The sequence below is a fragment of the Equus asinus genome, chromosome 7 (assembly GCF_041296235.1).
Source record: "Equus asinus isolate D_3611 breed Donkey chromosome 7, EquAss-T2T_v2, whole genome shotgun sequence".
Taxonomy (NCBI): domain Eukaryota; kingdom Metazoa; phylum Chordata; class Mammalia; order Perissodactyla; family Equidae; genus Equus; species Equus asinus.
Genome location: NC_091796.1, coordinates 82,130,969 through 82,156,241, shown reverse-complemented (window position 1 = coordinate 82,156,241; position 25,273 = coordinate 82,130,969). Strand labels below are relative to the sequence as shown.

The following is a 25,273-nucleotide window of genomic DNA, read 5'->3' as shown; positions in this document are numbered from 1 at the left end:
CGAACCCCGGGCGGCCGAAGCAGAACGTGTGCACTTAACTGCTGCACCACCGGGCCGGCCCCTAACCTAGAAATGTAAACGTACCTGCTTAATTTACCAAAGTCTCAAGTTAACTAATATCTTTGCTTTCCTTCTAAACAATACCAGACCCTCAGAACACTTGAAATCCAGCAGCTTCCCTCCTGACTGATAGGCTTTTGTTCTCATGTACGTTAGGTCTATCTTGTCTTGTTTAACCTCACGAGACATTATTATTACTTTTTTAATATAGTGAATGATTGTTTAGATTTACTCATATATTTTCTATATCTACCAGAGAGTCTTCCTTTCCTCTTGAATCTCATACTTTCCATTTGGAATCACTTGACAGCACTGCTTTTCAAACTCTGATGTACCCCTAGATGGCTTGGAGATCTTGTTAAAATGCAGATTTCAAATTAGTAGATGCGGGGTGAGATCCGAGCTTCTGCATTTCTAACAAGCTCCCAGGTGATGCTGATGCTGATGCTGCTGGTCCTAGGGCCACATTGTCACTGTATTGGTGAATAGAATTTCCTTTAGTGAGAACCTGTTGATAGCAGACTCTCTTAGTTTGATCAAAAATATCTTTGTTTCACCCTCATTATTTTCTGGGTATAGAATTCTGGGTTCACACTTATTATGTCTCAGCACACTGAAGGTGTCATTCTGCTTTCCTTATTTCTTAGTTGCTATGATAAGTCAACTTTCAGTCCAATAGTTGCCCTTTGAAGGTAATCTTTGTACCTGGGAGGCATAGTCCAACACTGGTTGGCATCCCATTGTATTCTGTGTTTATGTAAAAGAATCCCAGAGAAGACCAAGCCAAGACAGGAGCTCAATTGTCTTTATTTGTAGCTGTGCTTATCCTGGATAAGATTCCTAGGGGACAGTAAGGGAAACCACAGGAACTCCAGTTACCACCTGGAACATACAACTTTTCTTCCTTGGATGGTTTTTTGCACCCCAGCTAGGCTGAGATTGGTTGTCAGATAAGCTGCTTCATTGGACTTTCATAAATTCAGAGGGTGACTGCCTATCAGTCATACATATTCCATGTGTCACCATTATTAGGATGGCAGTCAGTAAGGTTACACCTTCTCTAGAATCAACCTCTGAAATAATTAAAACATCCAGCCACAAGTCCCATTTTCCAATCCCAGTACATTTCTGATCTCAACAGCCTACTGCTCAGAGGGGTCCCAGAAGCAATCATTTCTGAAGCTCAGCCTTTCCATATTGAATTTATAACTGAAAGGCAGTGTACTATTAAGGAGCAGGGTCAAACTGGAACCCGCTAGGTCTCCCATAAACATCTACAGGTTCCCCCCACTATCCAGAAGTAGAGCGTTCCTGTGAAACCTTTCCTAAGCCAAAATGGTGTAAAGCAAAGAACTAACTACCATTAATTCATATGGGAATAACTTTTGAGCATTTCCACACCCCAAAAAATAATCTACCAAATCATACCAAATAACACTAACGTAGAGTAAGAGCAGAAATGACATGATAAGGACACAGCCTATATACGGTGGAAATCAAGCAGTGTAGACACTTACTGGCATCGAGAAGATAGTGAGCACACTGCAAGGCTGAGAGGTGGTGGTGACGCAGATGGCACGTTGGGCCGAGGTGTCCCAAGTTGGGCTGGTGGGAGGGGCAGGGGTGTAGGAGAGAGGAAGAGGGTCATCTACTAACGTCCCATCACTGTCTGAATCCATCAGGGCAGGCAGGTCCCTAACGTCTACACCCTCTTCTGTGTCTGCCTGCTTTGCTGTCGCAGGTCGGTGGAGGTTCATCTTCTGCTGTGACTTTTGAGGAAGGCTTGAAATAGGACAGATGGTCGACTCCTCAGAGTCTGTATGGGCTCACTGGAAGACAAACGCTGGACGCTATTTTCACTTGGTGCCTTTTTTCATAAACGCAAAAGTCCTCTTCGGATTCCACTGCCTTAGCGAAAGCAGGTACTAATGTAGATCTTTCCTACAAGGTAAGTGGCCTTCAAGCGACACTCCCGGTAGCGGGAGAAACCTGTACTTGCTTGGAAGACATTCTAGGAACCCTGGGCTCTCAGAAAAAGGCTTGTTAAAGGACTGAGTGGTAAGGGTGGGATTAGGACTACGTTTTTCCACTGATCACCCGAATTACAACTACCTGGGATGATTTTTATAACTCGCTTCTTGGAACTGCCAGTATTTTTCCGAACCCATTAGCTCTCAGCAGTCGCTGTACCTCTGTTTTGACCCTCTTGCACATTGGATTGCAGGATTGGTAATTAACTCTGATCTTGGCAGACACTTCCTCCCACTCAGTCGCGAGGGGATTGGCCCCCACTCTAGGCGATCTCACACAGCAGCTTAGAGAGTGTCTCCTGCCGGCCCAAAGGGAGTAAGGACAAAGGTTCCAACTGCGCCTGCTTCCCAGCGGGGTGGAGAGCCGCCCCGCCAACCCGTGACTCCGCCGAGCCAGGCCGCCCCTTTCCGGCGCAGATCCGCATGGCGGCGACGGTGACCGTGGAGCCCGCGGGCCGCTGCCTCTGGGACGAGCCCGTGCGCATCGCCGTGCGCGGCCTGGCCCCGGGGCAGCCGGTCACGCTGCGCGCGTCCCTGCGCGACGAGAAGGGCGCGCTCTTCCGGGCCCACGCGCGCTACCGCGCCGACGCCACGGGCCAGCTGGACCTGGAGCGCGCGCCCGCGCTGGGCGGCAGCTTCGCGGGGCTCGAGCCCATGGGGCTCCTCTGGGCCCTGGAGCCCGAGAAGCCCCTGCTGCGGCTGGTGAAGCGGGACGTGCAGACGCCGTTCGCCGTGCAGCTGGAGGTGCTCGACGGCCACGAGCCCGAGGCCGGGCGGCTGCTGGGCCGGGCGGTGCACGAGCGCGCCTTCCTGGGGCCCGGGGTGCGGCGGGAGCCGGTGCGCGCGGGCCGGGTGCGCGCCACGCTCTTCCTGCCGCCAGGTGAGCCCCCCGCTTCCCTATTCTATCAGCCAGTCTTTCTCCTGTTTCCTTGGCTTCTACCGAGAGGAAGGAGGTGGCTCCAACATTCTGGAGGTCCCTGGGGCCTTACACTGTCAAGGACGCAGGCGTGAAATGTAGGCCGGCTGAGGAGATGGTCTGCTGATCCGAAACAGAGAGGCCGGTTAAAAAACATCCTAGGGGGTCAGCTCGGTGACCTAGTGGTTAAGTGGATCCACTCTGCGGGGCGGCCCGGGGTTCCCGAGTTCGGATCCAGGGTGGAGCTACACACGGCTCATCAAACCATGCTGTGGCGGCATCCCAAATACAAAATAGAGAAAGATCGGCACACATGTCATCTCAGGGACAATCTGCCTCACACATAAAAAAAGAAAACATCCTAAGGGAAGGGAAAAGACAGTTGTAATTTTAAGAAGAAAACATGGGAAGGAAAGGGAAAAGACGGCTGTAATTTTTTTAAAACACTTTTTTGGGTAGTTTTAAGTTTTTAATTGTTTTTTAATTTTCTCTGTTTTTCGACTTTACTTGTAACTCCCACATGTAAGAGTATTTAAGAAAATCAGCATGAGTGAGGACGGCTTCTTTCTATCAACTGGAAATCTGAAGTTCCTGGATAATTTTACCGTTACATAAAAAGCAAGTGGCCCGCCGCCCTGTGGCTGAGTGGTTAAGTTCGGGTGCTTCTCTGGTGGCCCGGGGTTTCGCCGGTTGGGATCCTGGGTGCCGCCCTGGCACTGCTTATCAGGCCATGCATAGGCGGCATCCCACATGCCACAACTAGAAGGACCCACAACTAAAAATATACAGCTATATACCGGGGGGCTTTGGGGAGAAGACGAAAAAATAAAATCTTTAAAAAAAAAAAAAAGCCAGTGGCCAATGAAAAAATTGTTATTCTCATTAGAAATCAGGGAAATGGAAAATAAAACCACTCAGTACATTTTACACCGTCAAAATTTGCCAAAATTTAGAAGTCTAACCTTACCAATTGCTGACAAGTATGTGGAGGAAAAGGAACTCGCATACACTGCTAAAAGGAATATAGTCATTCATCTCCTCCTGGAAACAATTTGTTTTGGTCTAGAAACTTGACTAGGTCATTCTACTCCTGGCACATGTGCACCACGAGGTATTGTGTGTAAGAGCCCAACTGGAAACAGCCCGAATGTCCATCAACAGCAGAACTGACGACTCCACGGAGGTACGTTTACAGCACAGGTGACTGAACGGCAGCTGCAAGTCACCATGGACGATTCTCCAAACAGTGTGAAATGAGACAAATCCCACGAGAACACGTTCAACATGATTCCAGCTACATCAAATTCAAAAAATAGGCAAAATAAGCAAAATACTAAGGTACACATAGAAGTGGTAATCCTGCGAAGGAAATGAGGAGAATGATGAAATCCAGGAGAGGGGACAGGGAGGGAAGGGGCCCAGGGACTCAGGGGGCTTCAGGGGTTAGTACTGGGTGACTTCTGAAAGTGTTGGGTCGAAAGGGTTTGCTTTAGTGTTATTCTTTAAGTGTGGCCTGTTAAATACAAACTTTGATGTAAATGGTGAAAATAGCCAGTAGATAGAGTCATACAGAATATGTAGCCTTTTGAGTCTAGCTTAATGCCTTTGAGATTCATTCCTGTTGCTCCAAGTATCAATAGTTCCTTCTTGCTTCTTAGTGGGACCCCCTTATATGGATGTACAGTTCGTTGATTTATTCACCATTTGAAGGACATTTGGGTTTCAAGTCCTTGGAGATGAGTAAAGTCACTACAAACACTTGCATACACCATTTTGCGAACACAAGTTTTCGTATTTCTTGGGTGGAGACCTGGCAGTGAGGCTGCTGGGGCCTATGGTAAGTATATGTTTCACTATATCAGAAATGGCCAAGTCTTTCCCAAAGTGGCTGTATCATTTTGCATTCCCACCAGCAGTGTATGAGGGTTCCAGTTGCTCCATATCCTCCTGGCATTTGGCATTCTCACTTTGGGAGGGGGGACAATGATTAGCTGTTTTCGTTGTCTGTATGTAAATTACTTTTAATCAGAAAGTAATACATGTTCCTTGTAAAGAAGTGTGGGGCTCTGAGGCTCAGGGTGTAGAGGGGAACGTGGATTCAGCCTGTGCCGCTGTCTGGACCTTCGAAGACCAGAGGTCTTCCAGCATTTCTGATTGTCAACAGAAAACTTTGACATCACCAGGTGGGCAACAGATGGCTTTTGATACCACTGCAAAGAGTTTCAGAAAAAGTTCGTTTTGGTGTTTTGTTTCTTCCACAGAACCTGGCCCCTTTCCTGGGATTGTGGACGTTTTTGGAGCTGGAGGTGGCCTTCTGGAATATCGAGCTAGTCTGCTGGCTGGGAAGGGTTTTGCTGTGATGGCTCTGGCCTATTACAACTATGACGACCTCCCCAAGAGCATGGAGAGCCTCCACCTGGAGTACTTTGAGGAAGCTGTGAACTGCCTGCTTAGTCACCCTCAGGTTGGAACTTCTCTAGGAAGTGTGTTAGAGTACCCGGTTCAAGTGTGTGTGTGAACAACCCTCTCTTCCCGGTGCCCCCTCTGAGAGAACAGTAGTAAGTTTTAAAGAAAGCACCTGGTGGCCACAGAACCTGGGAACTAGGAGATGTTTTGAGGGTTCTAGGCTCAGGGTAGCAGAGGATCAGAAGAAAACCCTGCCTATTTTACAGTTCAGTCAGAGCTGACGGTGTCTGGAAGCTTTGGAGCTCTTAGAAAAGGTGACAGGGCGTCGTGGGGCCAGCATAAGCTGTAGATAGACAAAAGTTAAATTTGAGTTCTGATTTCACCAATTACTAGCTCTTTGACCTTGGGGCCTGTTGAAATGGGAACAATTTGGATAATAATATCACTTAATTCCTAGTACTTTTATGAGGAATAAGTGTTTGAATCCAGTCAAGCATGCTATTGTAGAAGCCACGAGAAAAGAAAGACTGCTGTTGAGAGGTTAATTAAATGGCCATTTGGAATACAAGATTTTGATAAATGTGACAAGAGCAGTCCTTGCCGCATGTTGCAAACCGAGATTACCCTGGAGGGGATTAAGTAGAGAATGGAAGACAAGAAAGAGAAGAGCTGCAGACAATTTCTCCCACAAACTTTACTGAGAAGAGAGTAGAAAACTAGGGCAGAGTGGATGTGAGGTCCAGGGACTGTTATGAAAATGGAAGACGTACTAGACCCGGAAGTGCACGGATGGGAATGAGCCGGTAGAGAAGAAAGTTATGAAGGGGAGAGAGGGAGAGAGAGAGAGGGAGCATTTGCAGGAGCAAGGTCCTGGAGAATCAGAGTGGATGGGATCCCAAGCCGAGCAGAGGAGTGGCCTTTGATGAGAACAGAGGGACTCCTTTGGAACCGGGAGGGAAGGCAGAGAACTTGATTCATGTGGAGCTCAGTAGAGCTGGCAGGGGAAAGGAGGAGGAGTTCCTCCGGGATAGCTTCTGTCTTCTCCATGGAGGATGGAGAGCTGAAAGTGAGGGAGAACAGAGCTGAAGGGGCTTCAGGAGGTGGGAGAAGGTGTGGAATGGTCTTTTGGAGACACGGAGAGCAAACATAACAGTGAAGTGTGGTTGGGTCCATGGGCCATATGGATGCTGATTTCAAATTTGTCATCATGAAATGAAAGTAAGACCTGTCGGCACAAATGTGTATTTTTTGCTCCAGCAATGTTCATTTGCACCAGTGCAGGCCTAGAGGAAATGATCACGTGGATTTCACCAGGGCTAGCACTTTTCCAGGCTATCGTATGACCAAAGGAAGAGAGGTATTCAAGGAGTTTAGAGTTTTTGCAAGGGAGTGCTAATAACAATGAGGCTTGACATCTAAGCTGGATGAGGTGGGAAGTGAGAACATGACAGAGGTATTGATAGTGGAAATAGTGGTAGTCAGGGTTTCAAGGAGGTGTTGATAGGCAGTCTAGCATGGCTAATCTGGAATTACTTAAAATGGTGATCAGAGAGTAGAATGCTTAAGCTGAGATTCTGGAGATGATCACTTGGTTCAGGTTATGACAATGGGAGTGTGTGGCTGAGGTGGGCTAGATAAAAAGATGATTAGGGGTCAAGGAACTGAGAGGCCAAAGTATTTAGTGGATCTTCCACATGGTTGTGGAAGTCACCAGGAATGGTGATGGAGAAATTGTGGAAAGGAAGACAGGAAGGATGAGTAAATATCCCAAGGTTGCAAACTTTGTAAATGGCAGAGCCCAGATTCAGGCTCAGTTCCACGTGACCTCTAATTCCAGGCACTACTCCTCACACTGCCCTGATCATGGACTCATTCTCCCTTTTCCTCTGTCCTTTTCTCAGGTAAAGGGTCCAGGAGTTGGGCTGCTTGGCATTTCCAAGGGGGGCGATCTCTGCCTCTCCATGGCTTCATTCCTGAAGGGCATCACTGCCGCCGTCATAATCAATGGCTCTGTGGCCAATGTTGGAGGGGTCTTGCACTACAAGGGGGAGACTCTGCCCCCTGTAGGCGTCGACCCAACGCGACTCAAAGTGACCAGTGAGGGCTTTGCAGACATTTTGGATGTCCTCAACAGCCCTTTGGAAGGACCCGACCAGAAGAGCTTCATTCCTGTGGAAAGGGCTGAGAGTGCCTTCCTGTTCCTTGTAGGTCAGGATGACCACAACTGGAAGAGTGAATTCTATGCCAGTGAGGCCTCTAAACGCTTACAGGCGCATGGTAAGGAGAGGCCCCAGATCATCTGTTACCCAGGGGCGGGGCACTACATAGAGCCTCCTTACTTCCCCATGTGCCCGGCTTCCATGCACACCTTGGTGGGCCGTCCTGTCATTTGGGGAGGGGAGCCCAGGGCTCATGCCATGGCCCAGGTGGATGCGTGGAAGCAGCTGCAGGCTTTCTTCCACAAACACTTGGGTGGCAAAGAGTTAGGGTGACTCTCCTGAAAATATAACCAGTTACAGTAGTCGACCCTTATCCATGGTTTCACTTTCATCAGTTTGAGTTATAGTCAACCATGGTCTGAAAATATTAAATAGAAAACTCCAGAAATAAAGAATTGATAAGTTTTAAATTGCCTGCTGCTCCGAGTTGTGTAATGAAATCTTGTGCCATCCTGCTCCATCCCACCTGGAACATGAATCATCTCTTTGTCCAGGGTATCCACACTGTAATAACTTTCTGTCACTTAGTCGCCATCTTGGTTATCACACCGACCGCTGCAGTATCACAGAGCTTTTACCTAATAACGGCCCCAATATGCAAGAGTCATGATGCTGCACATTCAGATATGCCAAAGAGAAGCTGTAATGTGCTTCCTTTAAGTGAAAAGGTGAAGTTCTCAACTTAATAGGAAAAGAGAAAAAATTGTATGCTGAGGTTGCTGAGATCTGTGGTTCTTTTTATTACAGTATGTTGTTATAATTGTTCTATTTTAGTATTAGTTATTGTTGTTCATCTCTTACTGTGCCTAATTTATAAATTAAACTTTATCATAAGTATCTATGGAGAGGAAAAAACATAATACATATAGGGTCAGTACCAGCCACGGTTTCAGGCATCTACTGGGGTCTTGGAATGTGTTCCCCTCAGAAAAGGGGCACGCCTGTATTTGAAGGTTTTCAGGGTGAGACCCTAATATATGCTAAGGAATATCAGTTGAAGATAGTTCCTCTGGGGTCTTATTAGAACCCTTTTGGGTTTTTATTCTTTTCCCTTTAAATAGCATTACTATGACAAATAGTTTCCATACCAATAAACAATATCAGGAGTGAAAAGAGAGCTCTAAGTATAAACAACTTCTGTTAAGGGTTAAATATTGCAACATTCCCGATCAGTACAGTTCATTACAGATATTAACGCTGCAGATAAACAGTCTCCTTTCAACGCTTTGACTACTGTCACTACCATCATCCTCCTCCCCACAGTAACCTTAGTGATGACCTTGACATGTGTCCTTTCAGATGTTATCTTGAACCTGCATCTATGCCATTAAACAAGGTGTTTTGTTGCATAAATGTCACTTAAAAAGGAATATTGGTTTTACAAACAAATAAGTGGTGGAAGGGGCACCTTCTACCCAACACAAAACTTCTGCCACAGCAACACGTGGAACTGACAGAGCTTTCTAGTCCAGGAAGGAAAAGAACTGTTGGGGAAGGACGTGAGGCTCCCAGGGCACCTGTTTTAGGGCAATCATTTAATCCTCTCAACATCTCTGTGAGGCAAGTGAAAGAACGTGTGCAAGCACAGGCTCTCGGCCACAGCACTTTAAGGCAAAAGTAATCTGCTCGAGTCACTGACAGCTGTTGACAGTAGTTCAAGCAAAGAGAGAAGATCGTGGCAAAGTCACTTAAAACCCTCCTTCCTAACAATGAAAATTCAGAGTCATATATTGCGCATTATAGCCTAGGAGGTTGTTTCATGTAATTAGTTAGTGGGGCTTAAAAACTGATGGTCACGTTCCAGGGGCCATAAGATTAAACTTCTGGACTCTAGAAGTCTTCAAGAAGGTATTTACAAATAACATTGCGAGACATATTTACGAGTATAGAAAAAGAACAGGACAATTATTAAGATGTAAACATGGCAACTAGAGCTTTTTTGCCTTTATATGGATTATGATTCATATTATTTATATCTCCATTCCCCTTCTGATTTATCATTGAATGTTCTAAATTGCTACTTTACTGAGAATCCTGCCTCAGATTCAGATAGCACCTAAATAAATAACATTTCTTGGGAAGAAAGCTCTTTACTAAGGGTACTAACTAGAGGCTGGTGGTCTTTGGCTCTGCCTAGTCAGGACTGAGACAGAAGAAACTTGAGAGCTAAAAGAAACAAAAGGCAAGCCAGCCCCTGTGGCCTAGTGGTTAAGTTTGGCATGCTTCCCTTTGGCGGCCCAGGTTCAGTTCCCAGTGCAGACCTACACGACTTCTCTGTCAGTGGTCATGCTGTGGCGGCAGCTCAAATACAAAAAGGGGAAGATTGGCAGTGGATATTATCTCAGGGCAAATCTTCCTCAGCAAAAGAAAAAAAATAACCCAAACAAACAAAAGGCTATGAAAGAGTAGAAGATTGTTCTTTTACGTGAAGTAAATGTGACACACCTACTTTTCGGTCACCACAAACCTCAGTGGGCTCAAGGATGCCCCCTCCCCCCATGCCCAGGAATGCCATCGTGGGTAGGTGGTGCTCTCCCTGCACTACTGATTATGCTTTCTGCATGCCTTCCTCAACACGTCAGCAGGAAGCTCCAGACTGGTCTAAGGAATACTCTCCAAAGTAACTTCTTCACTGTTCGTCCTGCTGGAATACCGGGCATCCTCAACGATTCTGGGGCAGAACAGAAAGAGACAGATGTTAGGAGTGTAGAGGACCATGTCCTCTGTAGACGAGGCCCTGCAGGAGGCGGAGGAGAGCAGCCCCTCCTGTAACCCCTTCTGATAGAAGGTGGAGGTAGAAACGAGTGGGGCTAAACAGCCTTTCAGCGTGAGGGTGAAACAGCGGAAAAAATGTGCCACAGGGACAGTATCGCAGGAGGGTGGGTGAAACCACATCCAGTCTGGGGGAGGGGTGGGGCGGACTTAAGAGAAGTGGCATTTCAGATGAGACTTGAAGAATAGGTAGGATTTAAAATTGGGAGTTTATGGCTTTTTTCTAAGGTAATATATGTTTATTGTAGAAAATTTAGAAAATCCTGAAACCTATAAAGCAGTCAAAAGTCGGGCACCTGTGCTTACTCACTACCAAATTGTACAGGACAGAACGTGGGGCGGGGAGGAACGTTTACAATGAGGAAACAAGGCAAGCACTACCTTAGGTTAACATCACCAGTGATCAATCGTGTGGACACCACGTACGGTAGTCCCCCCTTAGCCACAGTTTCGATTTCCAGAGTTTCAGTCCCACAGTCAACTGCGATTCAGAATCGGAGGATCCTCCTCCGACATGTCCTCAGAAGGTCAATAGTAGCCTAACGCTGCATCACAATGCCTACGTCATTCCCCTCCCTTCATCTCATCACGCAGGCATTGTACCATCTCACATCATCACAGAAGATGGGTGAGGACGCTCCAAGAAGATATTTTGAAGAGAGAGAGAGACCACATGCACGTAACTTTTATTACACTATCTTGGTGTGAAACAAGTTGACAACAGTGACTCCATTTTGTACCCTGGACTCCATCTTGTTTAAAAGATACGGAACTGTGCTGATCTTGCTCAGTGGCCAAAAGAGAGTTATTTGGTGAGAAAGGATTTTCTGAAGGACTGTGCAAAAAAATAGACTATTTTGGGTAGCAACAAGATATCCCTGAGTAAGCCAATCAACTGTGACATAAATTTACCCTCCCTAACAAAGAACTGAGATAATTGATCTGGGCTCTGCTTTTTTGCTAATAAAAACTCATGACCTTTATTCCTGAGGGGGACACTTTTTTGTTTTTTGTAAAGATTGTTACCTGGGCTAACAACTGTTGCCAATCTTTTCTTTTTTTTCTGCTTTATCTCCCCAAACCCCGCCCTGTACACAGTTGTATATCCTAATTGCATGTCCTTCTAGTTGTGGGATGTGGGATGCTGCCTCAACGTGGCCTGACGAGTGGTGCCATGTCCGCGCCCAGGATCCGAACCCTGGGCCACCGCAGTGGAGTGTGCGAACTTAACCACTCGACCACAGAGCCGGCCCCTGAGGGGGACACTTTTGTGGCTGCTGGAACCTGTATTCCCTGGTGGCAATTCTTTTCTTTTTTTTTTTTTTGAGGAAGATTAGCCCTGAGCTAACTACTGCCAATCCTCCTCTTTTTGCTGAGGAAGACTGGCCCTGAGCTAACATCCATGCCCACCTCCCTCTACTTTATACATGGGATGCCTACCACAGCACGGCTTGCCTAGCGATGCCATGTCCGCACCCAGGATCCGAACTGGTGAACCCCGGGCTGCCGAGAAGCAGAATGTGCGAACTTAACCACTGCGCCACTGGGCTGGCCCCCAATTGCAATTCTAAGACCCCAAATAAATGCTCTCATTTTGTTTTGCAGTTGTCTCTTTTTTCTAAGTTGACAGTTGTTATAATTGTTCTGTTTCGTTAGTAGTTGTTAATCTCTTACTGTGCCTAATTTATAAATTACACTTCATCATAGGAATGCATGTACAGGAAAAGACATAGTATATGTGGGGTTTGGTAGTATCCACGGTTTCAGGCATCCCCATTCAGGGGGGGTTTGGAATGTATTCCCTGCACATAAGGGGGCACTGCTGTACCCTTGATCTGATGTGTGGACAGTGGCACTTGGCCTCTGTAGTCTTCCTCTCAACAACCCCTGTCTGATCATGAGAAAAACATCAAACAAGCACAAACTGAAGGACATTCTGCAAAATACCTGACAATAGTACTCATAATTGATTATCTTTACAAATTGATTTCTGTGTAGATCTCAGACCGTTTCCCTGTTAACTCAGGAAACATTAAGGCTGGAAATCTAAGTTCCTCTTTGAGCATGATGAGTCACTTCTACACAGTTTAAAAGCAGATTATAGGGGCCGGCGCTGTGGCGGAGTGGTTAAGTTCGAGCTCTCTGCTTCCACGGCTCAGGGTTTCTCCACTTCGGATCCAGGGCGCGGACATGGCACGGTGAGGCGGCGTCCCACATGCCGCAACTAGAAGGACCCACAACTAAAAAATATACAACTAACTACTGGGGGGATTTGGAGGAGAAAAAGCAGAAAGAAAGAAAAAAGAACAAAACCCCTGAAAGTAAATATTATAAAGAAAAAGAGGATTATAGTTCAGCTAGATTATACTTTAAAAGAAAAACAAGTCACAAAGTTAATTTATTTCCTAGCATCTCTGTATAGGAAGCCATTGGTCACTAACCAACGAACACTGTACTTTTACAAAGACAAGAAATTTTTTTCCTGCTGCTATAACAGTACGTATTTTACTTTTCAGAGACATAAAAGACCTTTTGTCTTACAGTTGTTTCAAATGGTTTGAAACATTGTTCGGCTGATGGCGTAAATCAGTAATATCTGTGATTTATGTAAGCCAGTAAAGGTTCTTCTGCCTTTCTTAACAAAAAACATTGTATTTGACTTCGTGAAATCTCTGTATCTTGATAGTGTTGAGAAGAACGATTAAAGACTCCTCTTCCTACTACCACTGTGGAAAGAAGTATGCTGATGGTTTTCTTAAATCTTAAACACACTGCGTGTCTTTCTTCTTTAACTAATATCTTTGACAATCAGTGGGCCTTGTGACTTGGACATGCTTTGACAGAGTAGTCTGTCTCAGTGCCAAATCCTACAATCCCCCGTAAGACAATTTTTGTCACTGTAAAGTGAGATTTTTCTCTCTGAGAACTAACCCAACTCTTAGTTTTAGAAATGACGTCATCTTTTGCTTATGAAGACTGACAGAGCCCATTATAAGGTAAAACATCGAGAACGCAGGCATTAATGATGGAATTTATTCAGGTTTATCAGAGAGAATCAGCCAGTCAGTTGAGTATGAATTAGCATGGGCTCCAAAGCTCAGAGCAATCAGGGAGAGACTGCTCTTTTTCCCTGCTACAGTATAAATGCTTCTAGAATCTCTGATTGATGAGTCAGCTTCTTTGCTGAAAACTGAATTGAGTTATTAATTCCATTAAAATCTAACTAGAAAGTATTAAGGGAGTTACAACTTCACACAAATCAAGGAAGTGTCCTCCACGGTAAAGTGGACTGAGGAGTTGCAAGATGGCCAGAGTTGTAAGGATGCACATAATTTTGATTTGAAGGATGTTTCTTTTTCTCCAAAGAAAATGGCAACGAGTCAGATCTTCAGGTGGAGAAATACCATGTGAGCCAAAACGTGGTCACATTTCCGTATGCTAGAATGCCACCCCATCCCCTAGCCAGTCCACCATCTGACCGGACAAAGCGACCATAAGTTTTATATGTTGTCTGGGTTAGGAAGAAGGCTTTCCACCAATAAACTTCAGTTCCTGAGCCAGGATTTGATTCTCTGTGGCCCCACAGATGAGAAAATCTTATGCTCTCAGAAGTTCTTCCACGTAATAAACCCCACTCCAGGGCAGGAACCCTTGTCTAAGAGAAGTACTAAGGGGAAAAAGCATAAGGTGAAGAAGACAATCTCCCAAAATAGAAAATTCTTTCAGCTTCAAAACTATTCTGACATGAAAAACTCCTATGAACATCTTCCCTTGATGGGTCAGCCTCACAGTAATTGAGAAACGGGGAAGAGATGGCTCCAAGGGGAGGCTTCTTCCATTAGGACTCTCGCTTCAGTGATATACGGAAGACGTAGCCATCGCTATGAATTATAATATCTCATCTCAAAGCTCTACTGGTTTGAATGGAGAAGTTTCCGTATTTTATTGTTTGCGGATGAGTACAAACATGAAAACAAAATCTCCTGATCTTAATGCGATATCCTGGTTATGTTTTCCCTCTGCTTTCCCTTTCTTTTACTCTTTTTTTGCTTCAAAAAGCAACCCCAAAACTCACTGAGACTGTAGATTGTGCCTAAGTAACACTCTTACCAGGTGAATGTGGAGCTAAAAATGCTCAAACTCTACAACTCTAACATGTTTGAATGATTCTTGTTCTCTTTCTAATTAAAGAAGATGCTGTTGATGATAAGCGTATTCCTAGACAGGAATAAAGGCATGAATGAATTTATTACTATGTCAGTACAAAAGTTAAGAAGATATAACTTTGGGGCCAGCCTGGTGGTACAGTGGTTAAGTTCAGCATTCCACATCAGCAGCCCAAGGTTGGCAGGTTTGGATCCTGGGCATAGACCCACACACTGCTCATCGAGCCATGCTGTGATGGCGTCCCACATGTAAAATAGAGGATGATTGGCACAGATGTTAGCTCAGGGACAATCTTCCTAAAGGAAAAAAAAGAGGAAGATTGGCAACAGATGTTAGCTCATTTCCCGTCTTCCTCATCACAAAAAATTTTAAAAAAGAAGATATAACCTCAACCAATTTCAGAATGTAATTTATCTAGTTCAACCCAAGAAACATAAAATTAAACACTTTTAAGTCAATAATTCTTCCTTTGAGCATCATCTTCCACTCAGGAGATAAATTTCTACTTACTACACCAGTTAACAGTTCTCCGTGACAAAGGTAAAATGTTTACTGTGGCAGATCACTCAAAGAACAGAACAATTGGTTTACAGTTAAGATGTGTCATAATTTAGATCAGTAGAGCCTTCTAAGGTTGCTTCTTATGAAGATTTAGAAAAAATGATGAAATTAGGTAGACCTACAAAACTTGATATCCTATAACTTTCTGAGTAAAGCTTAATGATGTGATTAATATTTAATGACTATTAATAATAATACTAATGATCTTGAAATATAAATGTTTTTATATCTTCTGATATTCTTAAGTGGCTTTGGGGACTGAAAATTAATATGATATAAAGTTGATAAATACCTACATTTGTATAAAGACTAAACAAAATTATAGTTCAATCCTAAAGCAGTCTCTTCTTATAGAGAACCTTTTATAAAGTTAAAAGAGAAAGAATCCATAGTCATTACACAATCTATGTAGGAGATGATAAATATATATCTGAATGTAAACTACATTGACTTCTTCTAAAACCCAAAATGAAACAAAAAGCAGCTGATTCCAAAAATATATATAAAGAATTATACACCACAACCAAGTGGGATTTAGCCCAGCGATGCAAGGCTGACTCAAAATTCAAAAATCAATTAATGTAATCCATCACATCAACAGGCTGAAGAAAGAAAATCACATGATCAACAGGTGCAGAAAAAGCATTGGACAAAATCCAACACCCATTCATGATCAAAATTCTCAGCAAACTAGACACAGAGGGAAACTTACTCAAATTGATAAAGAATATCTAGAAAAACCCTACAGCTAACATCATACTTCATGATGTGAAACTAGAAGCTTTCAAACTAAGATCACCAACAAAGCAAGAATATCCCCTCTCACTATTCCTTTTCAGCGTCATACTGAAAGTCCTGCCTAATGCAATAAGACAAGACAAGATATACAGATTGGGAAGGAGTAAATCAAACTCGGTTTGCCGATGACGTGATCATTTACATAGAAAATCCAAAAGAATTGACAAAAAACTCCCAGAAGTAATAAGTGGAAGGAACAATGAACAAATGGAATTTGAAATTGAAAACATAATACCATTTACATTAGTATCCAAAAGGTGAAATACTTAGATATAAATCTAACAAAATATATACAATATCTATATGAGGAAAACAACAAAACTGATGAATGAAATCAAAGAACTAAAAAGATGGAGAGATATTCCATGTTCATGGATAGGAAGACTCAACATTGGCAAAACGTCAGTTCTTCCCAATATGATCTGTGGATTCAATACAATCGCAACAAAAATCCCAGCAACTTCTTTTGTAGATCTTGACAAAGTGATTCTGAAGTTTATATGGAGATGCAAAAGACCTTGAGTAGGCAATACAGCATTGAAGGAGAAGAACAGAGTTGGAGGACTGACACCACCCGATTTCAACTTACTGTGAAGCTACAGTAATCAAGACAGTGTGGTTTGGCAAAAGAATAGACAAGTAGATCAATGGAACAGAATAGAGAGCCCAGAAATAGATCCCCATAAATATAGTCAACTGATCTTTGACAAAGGAGAATGGCAATATAATGGAGAAATGAGAGAATTTTCAACAAACGGCACAGCCATTTGCCAAAAGTTAACTTAGACACAGATCTTACACTCCTCACAAAAATAACTCTAAAGGGATCATAGAACTAAATCTGAAATGCAAAACTATAAAACTCTTAGAAGATAACATAGGAGAAAACCTAGACGATCTTGGGTATAGCAGTGACTTTTTACATACAGCAGCAAAGGCATGATCCATGAAATAATTGAGGAGCTGGACTTCCTTCAAATGAAAACCTTCTGCTCTGCATAAGACACTATCAAGAGAATGAGAAGACAAGCCACGGAATGAGAGAAAATGTTTGCAGAACACGCAACCGATAAAGGACTGTTAACCATATATTACAAAGAACACTTAAAACACTAAAAAAAAAAAAAAAAAAAAAAGCAACTTGACTAAAAAATGGGCCAAAGACCTTCACAGACACCTCAGCAAAGAAGATATACTGATGTCAATTAAGCACATGAAAAGATGCTGTGCATCCTCTCTTCAGGGGAATGTAGATGAAAACAACAATGAGATACCAATACACATCTACTAGAATGGCCAAAATTCAGAACACTGACAACACCAAATGCTGGCATAGATGTGGAACGAGAACACTATTTATTGCTGCTAGCAATGCACAATGCTACAGCCATTTTGGAATACAGTTTAGCAGTTTCTTCCAAAACTAAATATACTTTTTTAAAAAAATTTTTATTCAGTTAACAATAGGTTACGATCTTGTGAAATTTCTGTTGTACATTATTGTCTGTCAGTCGTGTTGTAGGTGCACCCCTTCACCCTTTCTGCCCAGCCCCCACCCCACCTTTCCCCTGGTAGCCACTAATCTGTTCTCTTTGTCCACATGTTTAAATTCTTCATATGAGTGGAGTCATACAGAGATTGTCCTTCTCTATCTGGCTTATTTTGCTTAACATAATTCCCTCAAGATCCATCCATGTTGCTGCAAGTGGGACGATTTTGTTCTTTTTTATGGCTGAGTAGTATTCCATTGTATATATATATATATACCACACCTTCTTTATCCAATCATCTGTTGATGGGCATGTAGGTTGCTTCCACATCTTGGCCACTGTAAATAATGCTGCAATGAACATTGGGGTGCATGGGACTTTTGGAATTGCTGACTTCAAGCTCTTTGGATAGATACCCAGTAGTGGGATAGCTGATCATATGGCAGTTCTATTTTTAATTTTTTTTCTTTTTTTTTAATTGAGTTATTGATAGGTTACAATCTTGTGAAATTTCATTTGTACATTAATGTTTGTCAGTCATGTTGTAGGTGCACCACTTCACCCTTTGTGCCCACCCCCCACCCCACCTTTCCCCTGGTATCCAGTAAACTGTCCTTGGTCCATAATTTTAAATTCCTCATATGAGTGGAGTCATACACAGATTATCTTTCTCTCGCTGGCTTATTTCACTTAACATAATTCTCTCAAGGTCCATCCATGTTATTGCAAATGGAATGATTTTGTTCTGTTTTGCAGCTGAGTAGTATTCCATTGTATATATGTACCACATCTTCTTTATCCATTCATCTGTTGCTGGACACTTAGGTTGCTTCCACGTCTTGGCTATTGTAAACAGTGCTGCAATAAACATTGGGGTGCACAGGACTTTTGGGATTGCTGACTTCAAGTTCTTTGGATAAATACCCAGTAGTGGGATGGCTGGATCATATGGTAGTTCTATTTTTAGTTTTTTGAGGAATCTCCATACTGTTTTCCATAGTGGCTGCACCAGTTTGCATTCCCACCAGCAGTGTATGAGGGTTCCTTTTTCTCCACAACCTCTCCAACATTTGTTAGTATTTGTCTTAGTTATTTTTGTCGTTCTAATGGGTGTAAGGTAGTATCTTAGTGTAGTTTTGATTTGCATTTCCCTGATGCACAGTGATGATGAACATCTTTTCATGTGCCTATTTGCCATCTGTATATCTTCTTTGGAGAAATGTCTGTTCATGCCTCCTGCCCATTTTTTAATTGGGTTGTTTGATTTTTTTGTTGTTGAGTTGTGTGAGTACTTTATATATTATGGATATTAAGCCTTTGTTGGATGTATTACTTGCAAATATTTTTCCCAGTTAGTGGGTTGTTTTTTGTTTAAATCCTGTTTTCCTTTGCCTTGAAGAAGCTCCTTAATCTGATGAAGTCCCATTTGTTTATTCTTTCTATTGTTTCCCTTCTCTGAGAAGGCATGGTGTCTGAAAAGATCCTTTTAATACTGACGTCAGAGTGTACTGCCTACGTTTTCTTCCAGAAGCCTCATGGTTTCAGGTCTCACCTTTAGGTCTTTGATCCATTTTGAGTTTATTTTGGTGAATGGTGAGAAAGAATAGTCAATTTTCATTCTTTTACATGTGGCTTTCCAGTTTTCCCAGCACTTTTTGTTGAAGAGACTTTCTTTCCTCCATTGTATGCCCTCAGCTCCTTTGTCAAAGATTAGCTGTCCATAGATGTGTGGTTTTATTTCTGGGCTTTCAATTCTGTTCCGTTGATCTGTGCACTTGTTTTTGTACCAGTACCATGCTGTTTTGATTACAGTAGCTTTGTAGTATGTTTTGAAGTCAGGGATTGTGATGCCTCCAGCTGTGTTCTTTTTTCTCAGGATTGCTGTAGCAATTTGGGGTCTTTTGTTGCCCCATATGAATTTTAGGATTCCTTGTTCTTTTTCTGTAAAGAAGGTCATTGGGATTCTGATTGGGATGGCGTTGAATCTGTAGATTGCTTTAGGTAGAATGGACATTTTAACTGTGTTTATTCTTCCAATCCATGTACATGGAATGTCTTTCCATCTCTCGTGTCGTCATCCATTTCTTTCAGAAAAGCCTTGTAATTTTCATTGTATAAGTCTTTCACTTCCTTAGTTAAATTCACCCTGAGGTATTTTATTCTTTTTGTTGCCATTGTGAATGGTATTGTATTCTTTAGTTCTTTTTCTGTTAGTTCATTCTTAGAGTATAGAAATGCTACTGATTTATGTAAATTGATTTTATACCCTGCAACTTTGCTGTAGTTGTTGATTACCTCTAAAAGTTTTCCAATGGATTCTTTGGGGTTTTCTATATATAAGATCATGTCATCTGCAAACAGGGAGAGTTTCACTTCTTCCCTCCCTATTTGGATTCCTTTTATTCCTTTTTCTTGCCTAATTGCTCTGGCTGAAATCTCCAGTACTATGTTAAATAAGAGTGGTGATAGAGGGCATCCTTGTCTCATTCTTGTTTTCAGGGAGATGGGGCTCAGTTTTTGCCCATTGAGTATGATGTTGGCTGTGGGTTTGTCATATATGGCCTTTATTACATTGAAGTAGTTCCCTTCTATCCCCATTTTGTTCAGAGTTTTTATCATAAATGGCTGTTGGATCTTGTCAAATGCCTTCTCTGCATCTATTGAGATGATCATGTGGTTTTTATGCCTCAGTTTGTTGATGTGGTGTATCATGTTGATTGATTTGCGGATGTTGAACCATCCCTGTGTCCCTGGTATGAATCCCACTTGATGATGATGTATGATCCTTTGAATGAATTGCTGAATTCAGGTTGCCAAAATTTTGTTGAGAATTTTTGCATCTATGTTCATCAGCGATATTGGCCTGTAGTTCTCCTTTTTCATGCTGTCATTTTCAGGCTTTGGTATCAGCGTGATGTTGGCCTCGTAGAATGTGTTAGGAAGTGTTCCATCCTCCCTAGTTTTTTGGAATAGCTTGAAAAGGATAGGTATTAAATCCTCTCTGAAAGTTTGGTAGAATTCCCCAGGAAATCCATCTGGTCCTGGGGTTTTATTCTTTGGGATGCTTTTGATGGCTGTTTCAATCTCTTTCCTTGTGGTCTGTTAAAATTGTCTGCTTCTTCTTGACTAAGCTTTGGGAGATTGTAGGAGTCCAAGAATTTATCCATTTCCTCTAGGATATCCATTTTGCTGGCATATAGTTTTTCCTAGTATTCTCTTATAATCCGTTGTATTTCTGTGGAGTCTGTTGTTGTTTCTCCTCTTTCATTTCTGATTTTGTTTATTTGAGCTTTCTTTCTTTTTTCCTTTGTAAGTCTGGCTGGTGGTTTGTCAATTTTATTTATCTTCTCAAAGAATCAGCTCTTTGTTTCATTGATCCTTTCTACTGCTTTTTTTGTTTCAATAGCATTTATTTCTGCTCTGATTTTTATTATTTCTCTCCTTCTGCTGACTTTGGGCTTTGTTTGTTCTTCCCTCTCTAATTCAGTTAGGTGTAGTTTAAGACTGCTGATTTGGGATTTTTCTTGTTTGTTAAGATGTGCCTGTATTGCGATGAATTTTCCTCTTAATACAGCTTTTGCTGCATCCCATATGGGTTGACATGGCATGTTATCATTTTCACTTGTCTCCAGGTATTTTTTGATTTCTTCTTTAATTTCTTCAATGATTCATTACTTGTTCAATAGCATATTGTTTACTCTCCACATCCTTGTGCCTTTCTCCGCTTTTTTCTTGTATTAATTTCTAGCTTTATAGCATTATGATCAGAGAAGATGCTTGTTATTATTTCAATTTTTTTAAGTTTGTAGAGGCTTGCCTTGTTTCCCAACATATGGTTTATCCTTGAGAAGGTTCCATGCACACTTGAGAAGAATGTGTATTCTGCTGTTTTTGGATGGAGTGTTCTATATATGTCTATTATGTCCAACTGTTTTCACTTTTCGTTTAGCTCCACTGTTTCTTTGTTGATTTTCTGTCTGGATGATCTGTCCATTGATGTGAATGGGGTGTTGAGGTCCTCTACTATTATTGTGTTATTTTTGATATCTCCTTTTAGGTTTGTTAATATTTGCTTTATGAACTTTGGTGCTCCTGTATTGGATGCATAGATATTTATAAGTGTTATTTCTTCCTGAGGAAGTGTCCCTTTGATCATTATATATTGGCCCTCTATGTCTTTCTTTACCTGCCTTATCTTGTCTGTTTTGTCTAATATAAGTATAGTGACACTTGCTTTCTTTTGTTTGCTATTAGCTTGGAGTATTGTCTTCCACCCCTTCACTCTGAGCCTGTGTTTGTCCTTGGAGCTGAGGTGTGTTTCCTGGAGGCAGCAAATTGTTGGATCTTGTTCTTTAGTCCATTTTGCCACTCTGTGTCTTTTTATTGGAGAGTTCAATCTGTTTACATTGAAGGTGAGTATTGACGCATAAGGATTTAATGCTGTCATTCTGTTGCTCATTTTCTGGTTTTCCTGTGTTTCCTTTGTTTCTCATCCTGTGTGTTTTAGCTTACCCATTGACTTCTGAAATTTCTTATGCTGGGTTTCTTAGATTTTTCTTTATTTATGTTTTGTGTCTCTGTTCTGTTTTTTAGTTTAGTGGCTACCCTGAAGTTTGTATTCAGAATCTTGTGTATAACATAGTCCATTTTCTGGTGGTCTCTTACTTACTCAGCCTAGACTGTTTCAGTCCCTTTCCTCCTCCCCTCCTAAATTATTATTTTCATCTCTTATTACAACTTGTTTTGTGAGTTTGTAGTTAGAGTGATAAGATTGTGTTTGCTTTGGCGATTTACTTCCCTTTATCCTAATGCTATTGTTGAATATTTGCTATCCTATTCTGATTCTATCTATTTGTCTCCCTACTCTGTGTTTTGTGACCCCTTACTCCCTTTTTTTCTTATTTCAGGTATGAGAGCCTTCTTGAGGATTTCTTGTAGTCGAGGTCGTGTGACTACAAAGTCCCTTAGCTTTTGTTTGTCTGGAAAAGATTTAATTTCTCCCTCATATCTGAAGGATATTTTTGCTGGATAGAATATTCTTGGCTGAAGATTTTTATCCTTTAAAGTTTTAAGTATGTCGCTCCAATCTCTCCTAGCTTGTAAGGTTTCTGTAGAGAAATCCGCTGAAAGTCTGATGGGCGTTCCTTTGTAGGTTATTTTCTTCTGCCTTGCTGCCCTGAGTATTCTTTCTTTGTCCTTCATTTTTGTCATTTTTACTACTATGTGCCTTGCAGTAGGTCTTTTTACATTGACAAATCTAGGAGATCTGAAAGCTTCCTCCACACACATTTCTCTCTCAATCCCTAGATTTGGGAAGTTCTCCTCTATTATTTCATGGAGCACACTTTCTGCTCCATTTTCCTTTTCCACGCCCTCAGGAATTCCGATGATTTTTAAGTTGCATTTTCTCATTGAGTCAGCTATTTTTCTGAGATTTTCTTCAGCTTTTTAAATTCTTAGTTCTCTTTCTTCCTCTGTCTGAAGCCATTCAGCCTGTCTATCTTCGATTATGCTAATTTGCTCCTCTATGGTGTCTACACGGGCATTCAGGGAATCCGTATTCTGTTTTATCTGATCCATTGTATTTTTCATCTCTAGTGTTTCTAATTGATTCTTCTTTATAATTTCAATCTCTTTTGTGAAGTAACTCCAGAACTCGTTGACTTGTTTCTCTATATTTACCTTTACCTCATTGAGTATTTTGAGGATAGCTATTTTGAACTCATCTTCCCTTAGTTTACCCATTTCCAAGCTCTCAGGACCTTCTTCTGTACTTTTACTGTTTTCCTTTTGGACTGTAGCCTTTATAAATTGCTGGATGGTAGAGGAGCGGTTTTTGCACATGATGCTATTATTTGGATGCAGTTACAGCCTGTCGCCACTAGATGGGGGTCGAGAGCTGCACTTCTTACCCCTCCACCTTCAGCCCGATGGTGGCGTGCAGCGTGGGTTGGGGGAGGAGGGGCACTTTCACTCATGCAGGCCTGGATTGGATCAGCTCTCGCTTTCTGGTCTCCTGGGGCCCTGTCTTGCTGGGGTTCCCCCACGTGAAAGCTTTCCCCCGTTAGAGGGTTTTCACTGCAGCCTGGTGAGAGTCCACGATCCCTGGCTGTGCGGCCCCTCCCATGCTCCTTCCCTCACCTGTAGGAGCGATCCCAGTCTCTAGGGGCGGGAGCCAAGTTCTCTCCTACCCTGTTCCAGCTCCTCCAAGGGTGGCTCCAGCTTCTCTGCCTTCTGTCGTTTGGCTGCTGTGGGTCTCTGACGATTTCTGTTATTAGGATTTTTTTTTTTTTGGTTGGAAAGCAGTTGCTCTTTTTAGTTGTAATTTGGAGGGGAGAGAGTCCTGAGTGAGCTCACACCACCATGTTGCTGACGTCTGACCTCAATATTTAACTTTTTAAAAAAGCAACACAGATTTTAAAAGAAACCCCCAGGAAAGTTGCCAGTGTTAGGTTAGGACCCTCTGTGTTCCTTGCACATCTCAGTTGCCCACCAGTCTTTTTCAAACTTCATTCACTAAACCAAAAAAGTACATTTTATTTCATGACCCAGGACATATAACCTTGTATGTGTGTTTATAATTGATATTGTTAAATCACATAAACACACCTTTATTCAGGACTACTGAAACTTAGTATAAGCTACATAAACCGGAATTAGGAAACTAAACTCATTTCCATAGACTTATAATTTGTATTGTCTAAAGGCAATTATCTAAAATTACAAATGTGAATAAAATTAATAAACTCTTACTATTGGAGACAACATATTACTCCACATATATAGCAAAATACATTCAGAAGCAGCAGAAAAGACAGCAGCTGATTGCTGCTTACCAGCTGGTTCCCTCCGCCTCCCTCCCACCCCATCAGGGAGACCTGAGGATGCCACCTCCTTCCTCAGATTATCCCCTCTGTAAGGAAACCATGGCCAGGCTTCAGTTCAGGCGCTCTTTCCAACTCCTGCCTGGTCTTACAGTTTAGTCTTTCTCCAAATCATCTGCACTCTGGTGCCAAAGTAATCATTCTACAATCCAAATCTCATCACGTGTGCTTATCTAACTAAAATCTCCATGATGTAGTGGGGGACCGGTCTTGGCCACGCCAAGATATGTCTCTTTGGCATGAGGATTATTTGGGACTGGGACAGGGAAGGAGGCTGTGAGGAGTGGAACTTGCTTACCCTTTGTTAAGAAACATTTACATTTGTAAGGGAAATCTCCATCTGTAAAGGTGCCTCCCTCTCTGTACCAGGAAGAAGAAAGGGGATGATCTTATCTCTAGAAACTCTTAATCAATGCCAAAGGCAAGGACTTAAATCTGCATAATAATCTTATTCCTGTTTCTGGTAACCTCCTGTAACTGACTCTCCCCACCCCCAACATCTTCCTTTGTCTTTAGCTGGATATGATATTTAAGGGGGTGGCTTCAGCCATTTTGGCGAGTTGCTCAGCTTGCCTGACCTCTCCTATGTATACATGTTATAAAGCTTTGTTTAATTTTCTCCTGCTATTCTGTCTCATGTGAATTTAATTCGTTCTCTGGCCAGATGAACCCAGAGAGGGTAGAGGAAATGTCTTCCTCCCCTACAGTTTGGCGATTTGGACGAGATAAAATTTCACTGGCTGGACACTGCTTGCCCCTGGACTCCTGCAGCCGAGAAATCCCAGACCCCTGATGAGAGCTGGCGAGAGGTAAGAGTTCTTACCACATCAGTCTCCCAGATCTCTGCTGACGGGTCCACTGGAAGCAAGAGTGGTGAGGTTTTTTTGCTCTTCTAAATTTGGATTAGTAGAAGAAAATGTTGGTGAGGCTAGCTTCTTGGACTCCCTGACTCTGGGGTTTGGTTGAGTAC

General features: G+C 42.5%; 1 protein-coding gene across 3 annotated transcripts; it reads left to right on the top strand.

Annotated features, from left to right (window-relative positions):
* The first annotated feature begins 2,328 nt into the window (after positions 1-2,328).
* On the top strand, positions 2,329-12,796 carry LOC106827948 (acyl-coenzyme A thioesterase 1). Of its 3 annotated transcripts, none has more exons than XM_014836126.3 (4): positions 2,329-2,970; positions 5,268-5,470; positions 7,314-7,689; positions 10,998-12,796. In XM_014836126.3, the coding sequence occupies exons 1-4, from the start codon at positions 2,514-2,516 to the stop codon at positions 11,033-11,035; spliced, it is 1,074 nt and encodes a 357-aa protein (XP_014691612.3). In that variant the 5' UTR covers positions 2,329-2,513; the 3' UTR covers positions 11,036-12,796. The 3 variants fall into 3 exon arrangements, with proteins under 3 accessions (XP_014691612.3, XP_070370121.1, XP_070370120.1); XM_070514020.1 differs by having other exon boundaries at positions 7,621-7,689; positions 10,998-11,166; XM_070514019.1 differs by lacking the exon at positions 10,998-12,796 and having other exon boundaries at positions 7,314-8,044.
* The last annotated feature ends 12,477 nt before the right edge of the window (positions 12,797-25,273 follow it).

What these genes read in the sequence shown, in the direction of transcription:
- LOC106827948 (XM_070514019.1), top strand. Translation starts at nt 2,514, where the DNA reads ATGGCGGCGACGGTGACCGTGGAGCCCGCGGGCCGCTGCCTCTGGGAC. An exon ending in CACGCTCTTCCTGCCGCCAG is followed by an intron (nt 2,971 to 5,267) that starts GTGAGCCCCCCG and finishes TTTCTTCCACAG; the next exon opens with AACCTGGCCCCTTTCCTGGG. An exon ending in GCCTGCTTAGTCACCCTCAG is followed by an intron (nt 5,471 to 7,313) that starts GTTGGAACTTCT and finishes TCCTTTTCTCAG; the next exon opens with GTAAAGGGTCCAGGAGTTGG.